We start from the raw sequence: 12,165 nt of genomic DNA, 5'->3' as shown, positions 1-12,165 counted from the left end.
CCAATTCATGATATACCTCCACATTAGAGATTGGTTGGTCATGTGTTCGAGAAAAATAAGACCTGTCGCCTTATATGTGACATCTAGGGAGCAAAATCATATGAATATTGGAAGTCTATATGTCAATGTAACCAATTCGGATAAGTACTGCGCTCTGAGAATGCTTAAGAAATCTTAACTTTGCGTAGAATGTAAGAAGTTTGCACAGAACATAACATGTATGGATAAGAATTGTGGCCTCATAAAGTGAAGAAGATGAATTTCTTCGTTCTTCAGGAGCTTAAAAATATAAATCGGCAGATCGGTTTATATAAGAGCTATGTCTAAATGTGGTTCGACTCAGAAACAAGAATAAGCTTAAACTAAATTAGAAGCTTTATATGTTCGAAAGATAGTTTGCTTTTAACAGACGGATGGGCATCTCAACATTGACTTAAAAAGACAAGTTTATCAGGAATGTATACACTTATAGAAATTTTTTTAGTAAAAACAGCAAAAATGTTTGCTGAAATACCAGAAAGTCTACTGAAAATGAGACAGCAGTAATTTCTTGCTAAAACAGCAGACTTTCATGTTTTGAAAAGTTAAACAATGCTCAAAAATGTCAAAAATATTTCAAAAATTATTATATTCCATGTTTTTTTGAAAATTTTTGAATAGATTTATTCAAAAGTTCAAAGTTTTAAATTTAATATCAGCAGACAGTATTTGCTGATATCAGCAGACTAATTTTTCTGGGTGCACATATTTCATAGTTATTTTTGGATCTTAAACCAATATTTGGAAATGTTACAAACGGAATGAGGAAACAAATATTTCCCTCATCCCTAGGCGATGCAAATAAAAGTCAAAACTGTTCGTTTCCCCTTTTACCACCAAGTACGAGACTAAACAGCTAAATTTTGACCCATGCCCACAGGTAACTTACTATGATGACATTTATATTCGCATAGTGTAGTATATTTACGCACACATGTGTGTGTGTGTACAAATATCCTAGCTTATTACAAAGCCATTGGGATTTAGGGATTTCCAATTTCCCTATTGGATTTTTCGCTTATAAATATTTCCCTTTATTATTAGCTTACCTGGCCAAACAAAAGTAGGTGCTGCCAACAAATGGCAAAGCCAAATGTTTTTTTCTCTCTCACTTAGTCTAAAGGGAAAAAATTTAGTATTTTATGGTTTTCACGCCTTTTCTCACAAATCTACCAAAATTGTTTCGTTTTATTATCATATTTTCGCAAATATATATCATTGAGTTTGTGTGTCGACAAGAACAACAACAACAGCGTAATCCCCAGAGTCAGGGTTAAATTGTTATTATTGGCCATTTTGTTTGTGTTAAGGTCCATAAATTGTTTTGTGTTTATTTTGTTAAAGCGAATTGTTTAACAATTGAAAATAACGCCCGCAAACACGCAAACGAACTGTATTGCGATGCCCGCAAAAATTTTCAAATTATTGTAAAATTACAAATAGACTCTACATATATGCACACATGCACTCACAAATGGCGGTAAGAGCTAAGTTGAGATGCAAAAACCGAATTGATTTGAATGTCTGCTGTTGCATGTTTATTAAAGTTTGTAAATGAAACGTTTAAATTTGTTGTGGGGGCAATTTGAAATGTTAATGCATTGTATCAGTCAATATGGCTTTTGATAGGAATTTGAGTTTATTTTACAAAAAAAAAAACTAAAAATAATAACAAATTTTACACTATTAAATTTAATTTTGAACATTCTAATGTCAGTGCATACCGAAATGAAATTAATAACATTCAAAAATCAGTGAAATCGGGTGATAAAAACGACAAAATTGGCAGATCGCACTATATGGAACCTATATCCAAACATAGTTCGATCCAATAGCGGGGAATAGCGGGGCCCCGAGTTCAACCCAGAGCTTAAATTTGAATGAAATTGGGCTATAAATACATCTTTTATGGGCTTTAGGCCCTAAATCGACAAATTGGTCTATATGACAGCTATATGCTAATATGGCTCGATAAGGACCATATTCGGATCAGATATCTAGGACTTCTAGTACAACTCACTTATCCAAATTTCAGGGACATCGGACAATCACTACGGTTTTTATGGGCTTAAGAGCCCGGCAGATCGGTCTATATGACAGCTGTATCGAAATATGGTCCGATCTGAATGTTATTCAATTCGAACAAAGTGGGACCTAGTCCATCTCACTGCTCCAAATTTCAGTCAAATCGAGAAATAAATGCGGCTTTTATGAGCTTAAAACTCTTAATCGTCAGATCAGACTTTATGACAACTATATGTTAATAGGGCGGATATGGATCATATTCGGATCGAATATCGACGAGCCTAGTTAAACTCACATATATATTTTCCGATGAATATTCCTTTAAGGAACAGGGGATACTTCTCTTATGTCAATGGGTGCAGTCCCATTCCAGTTTTAGCTCAATGATATGGGGCCTCCTTTTTTATGCCAAGTCCGACGGCGCATCGCATTGCGGCACCTCTTTGGGGAGAAGTATTTAAATGGCAAAGTATTCGATACCAGGCGTTCAGTGTCATATGCGTACATGCTTAATTAAACCCACTGTCCCAAATTTCAGTGAAATCGGGCAATAATTGCTCCCACATAAACCGACATCCGGTTTTTACTTCTTGAGAACCTATAGGTCCCAATTTTTATAAGATTTGATTGTCATTTTTCAAAATGACTTACTATGATCTCCAACTTCCAAACCAAGTATGGCCCGAAAAGGTCCATAACCTATATAGCTCCAATAGCATAGCCATTCTTATTCATTATCCTTTTTTGCATTTAAAGAAATACAGGGCAAAAAACTTGACAAATGCGATCCATGGTGGAGGGTATATAAGATTTGGCCGATTCGAACTTAGCACGCAATAACAATAACAATAACAATAGCAGGCAATAACATTATTTGTTCTGGGCCGATATGAAGTTTATGAGGCAGCAGGAACCGATGGGTTGTCAGCTAAGATTCAAACTTTGTTCCCCCTGTCCACAAAAAATCAACTAAAACAATATGTTACAATCATAAGGGACTTAGTTCTTTCCTATCGCCTATAAAATTGTATGTATGGTATAGTGTCAGAGTAAAAAATCTGAAATCGATTAGTAATTGGGCCTTGTGTCTTGGCAATGTCTAAGCATAACATGATTACATAGAATAAATAAAATCGATTATCATCATACTGTGCAATGTGTATATTACTTTTAATTCTTAACGATACAAAGATATGCAAAAATTCGTAATAACTTATGGTATTGTAGGGTATACTTTGTTCACATACCTCAATCATGATAATATTAAGGGTCTTCTTCTAGCTCTCATAGACATTTTTATGTAGAATCACACACACACTATTAATATTAATTTATAATTAATCACATATACTTTTACCACTTGTCGTACATTGGATTCATAAATACTCTCTATGATTTCTCATGTTCGTGTTGTTATCCAGACAGTAAAACATTTGTACGTTGACCGATATTTAATATTCTTATCATGTCAATGATAACAAATTATAGTTTAGTCATACTTGATCAGAAATTGTTTCAAATGGCCCAAACCTATACACGTACAAAAGTTAAAAAAAGAAAGAATGAGTATGTAAGTGTAGAACTAGACTGGGCCGCATCTTATTTTATAGACTCTTTGATAGATTACGTTTTGTAAGTTATTCGCAGTATGACCTTCTAATACCAGAAGCCACATATTGAAATGTGCTGGCTGTGGATTTTTTTGATTTGGAATCTATAATTCGTGATCTATTACCTTATTTTTTATGAGTATTATTCCCTACGCTTGTAGGAGCTCAAGAAATCAAATCGGAAAGTCGGTTTATATAGGAGGTTTATCCCAATGCGCACCGCTTGCAATCCCCAATGGTCTACGTTATAGGTAATAAGAAGTATTTATTTCGAACAAAGAGCTTCATTCGTTCGAACGATATCGTGATTTTGATAGACGGACGGACAAACATGGCTACATTGACTGAATGTAAGAGGTTAGGTAAGAGTGGCAGTCTATTTTTCCAAATGGACTCACTTAGACAATTTTAGATCATTGTGATACATTGACTGAAAATGTCACAACAATCCAGGGTCGAAGATCAATTATGCGAGGTTTTACAAATAAATTACGAGATTTCTGTCTCCCCCATACCTTAGTAGTCAGAAAAGTATTATCAATATAAAAATTATTTCACTTTTTTTAATGATAATCAAAAAAAAAATATTTAATGCTCAAATGATAATTAAATACAATACAATGGAGTTCGTAGTATTTTATTTATTCTCTTAATGACTTGTAGCTCGTTTGTTAATATGCTCGTAATTATTTTAATAGCCAACCATATATTTGGACTTAGCATTAGCATGCAACATGTTTGATGTTGGTGATGCCCATACAAATGTTTGTTCCGTGTACATATAAAAGTTTTGGTTCTTTGTATAACGGGTGTGTTTTTTAGAGTGATAGGACTTGAGTTACAAAACAAAAGCTTTGAAAAATATTTTAGTGGAAATTGAAATAAATTTACTCCAAACACAATAGGGTAGATTGATGTTTGTAAATCCTTGAACAATCTATCTGGGACTCTCAAAAGTACACATTGGGTATGCCAAGTTAAGTAATGTCGAAAAATGCATTAACTACTGCCCATCGTTGGCCACCACTTTTTATACTCTGCACCACTACTGTGGCGCAGAGTACTATAACTTTATGCATTTGTTTGCAACGCTAAGAAGATGACGAGTTAGACCCATTGATAAGTATGCCAATCGGCTTATAATCATTTCCTGATTCGATTTATGTCCGTCTGTCTGTCTGTTCATGTATACTTATAATCAAGCATTTGTTGTCCGATTGTCATGAAATTTTACACAAGTCTCTATTGATTTTGATATAGCTCCTATCGGTTTGTATGTTTGCGCTCTTTTATTTTGATCTTAAAATCTACGTGATTTTTTGAACATCTTCCAGCTCGTATATTTCTGATACGCCATTTATCTTTATGAAAATACATGGCGTATCAGAAATCATGATCCACTAATCACTCAAAGTGTTTTGAATAACAACACACACTTGCTCAACTTTTATAAGTTCTTTGCTATGCTACTCTGTGAATAGAACGCATTGAATACGACCTCGAGCTGCTTTCAACCGATATGACCTTTGAAGGCTGCGACTCAGCCAGGGTAGTTTTTGTCACATGCAGCCTAACGTCCACAAATTCCACCCTCGTTTGGTAGTTAGTCTGCAAGTCGGCCATAGTCCCGTCGAGTAAAATGCAAATTTGCCCATGATCATTACATTAAGGAACAGGAGCAAACTTCTCAGATATAAATGAGTGCTGTCCGATTCACGCTTAAGCTTAATGACAAGGATCCTTACTTTTATAGCCGAGTCCGAATGGCGTTTCGCAGTGCGAAACCTCTTTGTTAAACAGTTTTCAAATGGTTGCCAGACCAAATGGTAAAGTACCTCACAAATGTCGCCAGCATTATTCGAACCCAGGCGTTCAGCGTCATGGACTGACATGCTAACCTCTGCGCTACGGTAGCCTCCAAGACCGTCGAATAGACCGGTATTCCTGGCAGGTAACAACCACCTCTGGACGGATTCCCTGAAATATAGATCATTCGGCTGAATTCCCAGCAGCTCTTACAATGATCTGGTCGCAGTAGTACCCCCACTCTACATAAATTCACCTTATCCAGTGCATCAATATAGGCCGCAGACCCCATCTACTACTATCAAGCCTCTCGTAGGAATAGAGGGCCTTTTTCACCCTAGACTCCAGATTCAAGCTACAGTTCAATTTATTGTCCTGAATAACCCCAAAGAACCTTGCCAACCTTGACAGCTCCAAGGTTATCCCTTTCAACCTATGTAATGCAGACCTTTTCCTCGTTCACCCCTAGACCAGAAACAATAGCCCAAGATACCGTAACTACGAGAGCGGTGTCCAAAAGCCCTGACAGTGCATCAGTCTAGGCCGCAGACCCCATCTACTGCTAACAAGCCCCTGGCAGGAATGGAGGGCCTTTTTCATCCTAGACTTCAGCTCTTCCATCTACTACCAAAAAGCCCCTGGCAGGAATAGAGGGCCTTTTTCCCCTAGACTTCAGATTCAAGCCCCAGTTTAAGTTACTGTTCAAAATAACCCCAAGGAAACTTACCAACCTTTACATCTCCAAGGACATCCCTTGCAACCTCGGCAATCGAAACCCCTTTCTTCTTCTCGTGAACCATACCAACTCAGTCTTCGTGGCATTCACCCCTAGACCACACCCAATAGCACAAGAGATCGTTACTCCGAGAGCGGTGTCCAAAAGCCCAGACAGTGCATCAATCTAGGCTGCAGACCCCATCTACTACTAACAAGCCCCTGGCAGGAATAGAGGGCCTTTTTCTCCCTAGACTTCAAGATTCAAGCCCCAGTTTAATTTACTGTCCAAAATAACTCCAACGAACCATGCCAATCTTGACAGCTTCAAGTCATGCCTTGCAACCTTGGCAATCTAAACCCCTTCCTTTTTATCGTGAACCATACCAACTCAGTCTTCCTAGTTTTGAAAAGGGCACATACTCCTGCAGAGTAGCATGAACTTCCAGATGGCAATACCAGAGTTCCTCCAATCCAAGAATGTGCCGCTAACAGTAGTGCCTTGCACTCGTCCTTAAGTATCGTCTCAGGTATCCGATCGGAAACCTCTTCCATTTCTTCCTATTGTCGCCTCGATTATTCAGCGAAGCTATGACCTGCTGCTAATCCCTGTCCATTCTCCCGTCGCCTCAAGTCTCATAGCCACAGTGGCCACCCCACACCTCATCTATATTTCTATGGGTCGGATATCTAGAATAGTCTCCAGTGCCCTAGTGGGCGTGGACCTCCTCGCTTCGCCAATGGCAAGAGAACATGTTCTCTGAACCTGATGTATCATCTTTGCGTTGCACTTTTTCTCCATTGCAGTCACCAAACTACTGGGGCGTAAGTAAGTATTGGTCTAATCACGCTGCTGTAGAGCCAGTGGACTATCCTCGGATTCAGGTTCCATTTCGAGCTTACGGCGCGTCAACATTGTGCCCAACATCTGTCAGCCTGTCAATTAGTTTTCTTGGACAGGAAGTCCAAGTCCTAGTCAGATATTGCAATCATTCTATTGAGGAAATGTGGTGCTTAAATTGGCTCATCTTCGTCTTCCTTGTGAACAGGCTGACTTAAGTCTTCCCTGGGTTAACATTTGGACACCAAGGTGTAGCCCAGCCATATTCTACCCGTTCTGCCCTTCTACATAGCTGGTTTGGGATACTTACCCCTTAGAAGTATTATAACATCGTCTGCATAGCAGATGGGTTTAAATCATTCCTCAGTCAGACTGCGTATTGGTTATTTATGGTGGTCATCTATAGGAGTGGCGGTAAAATGCCTCAGTGGCGTGCCCTATTCCTTTGCATATGGTTTATCCAGTCTCTAGGGATCCGGTCCACCCGGTACTGGTTTAAGGATCGGATCAGCGTGTTGGTCCGCACATTGTTCAGAGTGTGTACAAATATGAATTTTGGATGCTGTTAATATACCCTCCACCCAATGATAGTTGATTCGATTAAAATTTTGTTTGTATATTTAACTTTACTTGTGTTTAAACACTTCTCCATTACTCGATCTATCTATATACTATATACTCGATCTGTATATACCTTTCTATCTATATATGTAAAAATGAATCTGTTTTCGTTTGTAAGTTTGTTCAGTATAGGCTCGAAAACTGCTGAACCGATTTTCTTGAAATATTCACAGTCTAGATGGAGCAATAGGCTATATTATTTTTTGATATCTGAAGCGGGGCGGACCTTCCCACTTACCCCAACAGAAACTCCAAAAATCTGAAGTGAACCGATCGGGACAATGTGGAACTCCAATGACAGGTATTCGGATGTAGAATACGAATATGATATTTAAAAATTGGAAGTACATAGGAATCCGTCCAAATCCCAAAGCTGCCCCAAAAGTTCCGCCAAAAATCAATGTGTACCGTTCGGGACAATATGAGACTCAAATGATGAAAGGTATTCGGGAGTAGAAAACGAATATGATGTCAAAAATTTGATCCAAGTACCTGGGTCGCCGCCCAAACCCAAAATCAAAAGTGAACCGATTTGGACAATATGGGACTCGAATGAAAGGCATTCGGGAGTAGAGTACGAATATTAAAAATTTAGTGCAAGGGGCCGCCCCATGTTCAAACCCAAGTGGACATATTAGACGATCATGATAATAGGGGACTCAAATGAAAGGTATTCGGGAGTAAAATACGAATATGGTAATAAAAATGAGGTTCAAGTGATAGAATGTCGCCTACCCTTGAAAACACCTCCCACAATGTGAATATTTCTCAATCATGGCTATATGGGGTTCAATAAGTTGGTAGGGAGATACATATGGTAGTAAGAAAGAAACATAATTTTCGTGGGGTGCAAAGGAAGGCGCTGGTGAGCGGGCTGGGTACAGCAATATACATATGTTTTCGATCTAAGTGGATGTAGATATTTCGATCCAGTTGAAAAAAAGCGATCCACTTAAAATTAAGCGTGGATGCTTCATTTTTGGTGCAGGTCGTTGGGGATTGTAAATGTACCAAATTTTCTCATGTTTCGGTATAGATTCCGCAAAAGTAATCCTACGATTTAACTTTATGAACCTCTACATTTACCCAATTGGGCTAAAATTTAATACAGGAAGTTTATTTATATATGATTTTCTACACATTTTCCGCATAAATAGATCCTCCGATTTGACTTTTAAAGCTTCAAGTATTGAGATTGTCTTTGGTCTGGAACTGAAAAAATTTATAATCCATGGATTTTATTTGCTGTTAAGTTTTATATTCCTATTTTCATTTTAATTTCAAAATTCCATCAGCCCAAAAAAACACCCCCACACACACGTACATATGCCTTGGCTGTCGTTTTCTTTTGCCGAATTTTTGATGTGACTACGACTATTATGGTCGCAAGTGTGACTCGATCAATGCAAAGTCACACACGAGACCAATCGTGAAGAAATTTAGCGACCACCAAACCAATCAATGCACATGAAAATGTCCGTCAATTGGAATGGCCTGAGGTCTGTTTGATTGTCTGTCTGTCGGACGGTCTATCTGTCTGTCTCTAGTTTAGTGTAGTTAAGCAGAGTACTAGGTTTATGTTGTGCCTCATTCGCTCCCTTTGCGTCAACGAGAAATTGGAAGATGTTGTGTGTGTGTGTGTGTTAGAGTGTTTATGTCATATTGTAGTTGTTGCTCTTGTTCTTCTTCGTCTTTCCCTTTCCGCTGTCTGAGCATTTGTTAAAATTTGATATTTTTATTTTTCGACGAATATCTCAATCAGTTTATGAGTGTTAACGTCGCAAATAACACGCAACGTTTTTTCGCGGTTAAACGATAACACAGAAATACGGAAAAAATGAAAATAATAATAAAAACAATATAAAAAAATAAAATAGAGTAATGCAGAGCAGTGCGAATCGGAAAAAGAGAAACATCACCACAACAATAACGATAAATAAAAATGCGGCATATTAACTAAAGAAATTAAGCAAATTCTAATATTGTGGATTTTTTAAGTAGTATTTTGCTACTATTGAAGCTGCTGTTGGTGTTGTTAGTGTTGTTGTGATCGAAAACTGTATGACAAAAGCATTTCCGTGCGACGATGATCGACCACATCAAAATAAAAATTTAAATCGACACTATGAATTATTGTGAATAACGTGAACATGTTGGCAAAAATTAATTTAAGGCTTAATGCAAATTATAATAATAACAGTGAGTGGCATTCGTTAGCATTGTTGTGCATTTAGGTGTGCTAATAACAAAATAAAAACAAACAACGCTATTATCAAACAAATATACAAAAATATTAGAAAAGTGTTGAAGCAGCCAACAAGCAATAAATTAATTTTGATAAAGCCCAAAATTTAACTCAAATGAGAAAAATAATTAAGTATTTAATACCTACAAGTGAGCACTATGACCCCAATAATATATTTAAAACAAAGCACACAAAATCCCAATTGAGTAATAAAAGACATTCCTCACTTAAAGCAAGTGTGTCCTATGTAGGAAAGTAGCAACATATCTATGAAGGAAATGCTAAAAAATGGAAAAATTCGTGGAAATGGAAAAAAATGGAAATTTTTTTTTATTTTTCAAATTTTTTCTTTACTTGGTGCCTATATCAAAAAGTACCATATGTAGAGCAACTCTAAAATTCACCAAAATCGGAAAAATATGACTTTTGTATCCCATCGGTAGATCGATCTATGTATGTGTGAGAGGTTATATATTCATTTTAACAACTTGTTCAAGTCACAACTATGTTAACGTCATCACGATGCCAATAATCCCTATCAACGCTGTGTGATCCATAAAGCTTACCAATAAACTTTCTTCTAAACACACCAAATACTGCCTAGTCTACTTTCATAAGTACCCATGTTTCGGAATCATATAACAACAAGTTTAGTATATGCGTCTTGTGTGCAAATTGCAAATTTTCCCACAAACATTTTATTAAGGAACAAGGAAAACTTCTCCCCAATCAATCAGTGTTGTCAAATTAAAACTCAAAGATAAGGAACATCCTTTTTATAGCATGCCTCTGGGCGAACCAATTTTGGGAAAAGATTTCTGTGTTTTATTCTTGAATTGCCAATCTATTCAAAAGTAGTATCCAAAGTAGCCAATATTATTCTTTATTTTATTATACCTACTACCATAGTCTGGGGGGTATACCAATCTAATCATTCCGTTTAAGATTCTCAGTCGATCTAGTCGAGGTTACCAACTTCAGTTGCTAGCCGCTTCAATCGTAGACCTGAAGACCATTGTGTTATCTCTAGAAGAAGGTTGAAGAGAAGAAGAAGACGGAGAAACGCAGATCTACTAGTGACCCTCAAAGATGAGAATATATTCCAGTCAGCTAATTCAGGCCTCTGAACAACTCCAGAATGACTCATTACCTGGAGGTAACTCTGTCACGGAAAGCTCCTGTGTCTGCTCGCAATTACAAACAAGTAAAAGCGTGCTTAGTTCGGTCGGGCCGAATCTTGGGAACCCCCCACCATGGATTCTGCTAAAAATTTATACAAAATAAATTTTTCTGAAGGGGATAATTTTATTCCACATAACACATAACATAAACTTCTGTCAAACCATCAAAAATTAAGGCTTATAGGAACCGAACAAGGCTAATCGAGAGACTGGTTCATAAGAGAGCTATACCAGGTTGTAGACCAATTTGGACTGTTCTTGGCACAAATGTCGGAAGTGATAACATTACACTTTGTGCAAAATTTCCGCCAAATTGGACAAAAATTGCGTCTTGTTAGGGCTCAAGAGGCTCGAAGGCCACCGTAGCGAGACCATCAGAAAAAAATTTCAGCTGTGGTTTTCCTCTCCTTATGCTGGCAACATTTGTGAGGTACTATGCCATGTAAAACTTCTCTCCAAAGAGATGTCGCAATGCGGCACACTGTTCGGACTCGGCTATTAAAAGGAGGTCATTTATCATTGAGCTTAAACTTGAATCGGGCAGCACTCATTGATATATGAAACGTTCCTTAGTAGAATGTTCATGGGCGAAATTTGCATTTGCAACGACGCAAGAAGTCAAATCAGGTGAATGGTTTGTATGGGAGCTATATCAGGTTATAGACCGATTTGGACCGTACTTTGCACAGTTATTAAAAGTCATAACACAATACTAAATGTAAAATTTCAGCCAAATCGGACAAAAACTGTGGCTTGTAAGGACTCAAGAAGTCAAATCAGGAGATCGGTTTGTATGGGAGCTATATCAGGTTATAGACCGATTTGCCCCGTACTTAGAACAGTTGTTGTAAGTCATAACACAACACTATATGCAAAATTTGAGACAAATCGGACAAAAATTGCGGTTTGTAAGGGCTCAAGAAGTCAAATCGGGAGATCGGTTTCTATGGGGGCTATATCCAAATCTGCACCGATATGGCCCACTTGTAACGACGTACATCAATAAGAAGTATATGTGCAAAATTTCAAGCAGCAAGCTTTACATCTACGTAAGGAAACGTGCTTTCGCAGACAGATGGACGG

The 12,165-nt window shown here is 37.6% G+C and overlaps 1 protein-coding gene across 8 annotated transcripts in view; it reads left to right on the top strand.

Moving 5' to 3' along the window:
• Positions 1 to 12,165, top strand: part of LOC106095789 (oxysterol-binding protein-related protein 8) — a 115,002-nt gene that overhangs the window by 57,847 nt on the left and 44,990 nt on the right. Inside the window, exon 1 of one of the 8 annotated variants that reach the window (XM_013263145.2) lies at positions 9,698 to 9,855. The exons of the other annotated variants lie outside the window; for them this stretch is intronic. Coding sequence (XP_013118599.2) covers positions 9,807 to 9,855 — 49 coding nt within the window. The 5' untranslated portion in view covers positions 9,698 to 9,806. Of the gene's footprint in view, positions 1 to 9,697; positions 9,856 to 12,165 lie in introns of those variants that run through there. 8 annotated transcript variants of the gene reach the window in all.

This window comes from Stomoxys calcitrans, chromosome 2, assembly GCF_963082655.1.
Source record: "Stomoxys calcitrans chromosome 2, idStoCalc2.1, whole genome shotgun sequence".
NCBI classification, from domain to species: Eukaryota; Metazoa; Arthropoda; class Insecta; order Diptera; family Muscidae; genus Stomoxys; species Stomoxys calcitrans.
This window is presented reverse-complemented; position numbering and strand designations above follow the sequence as displayed.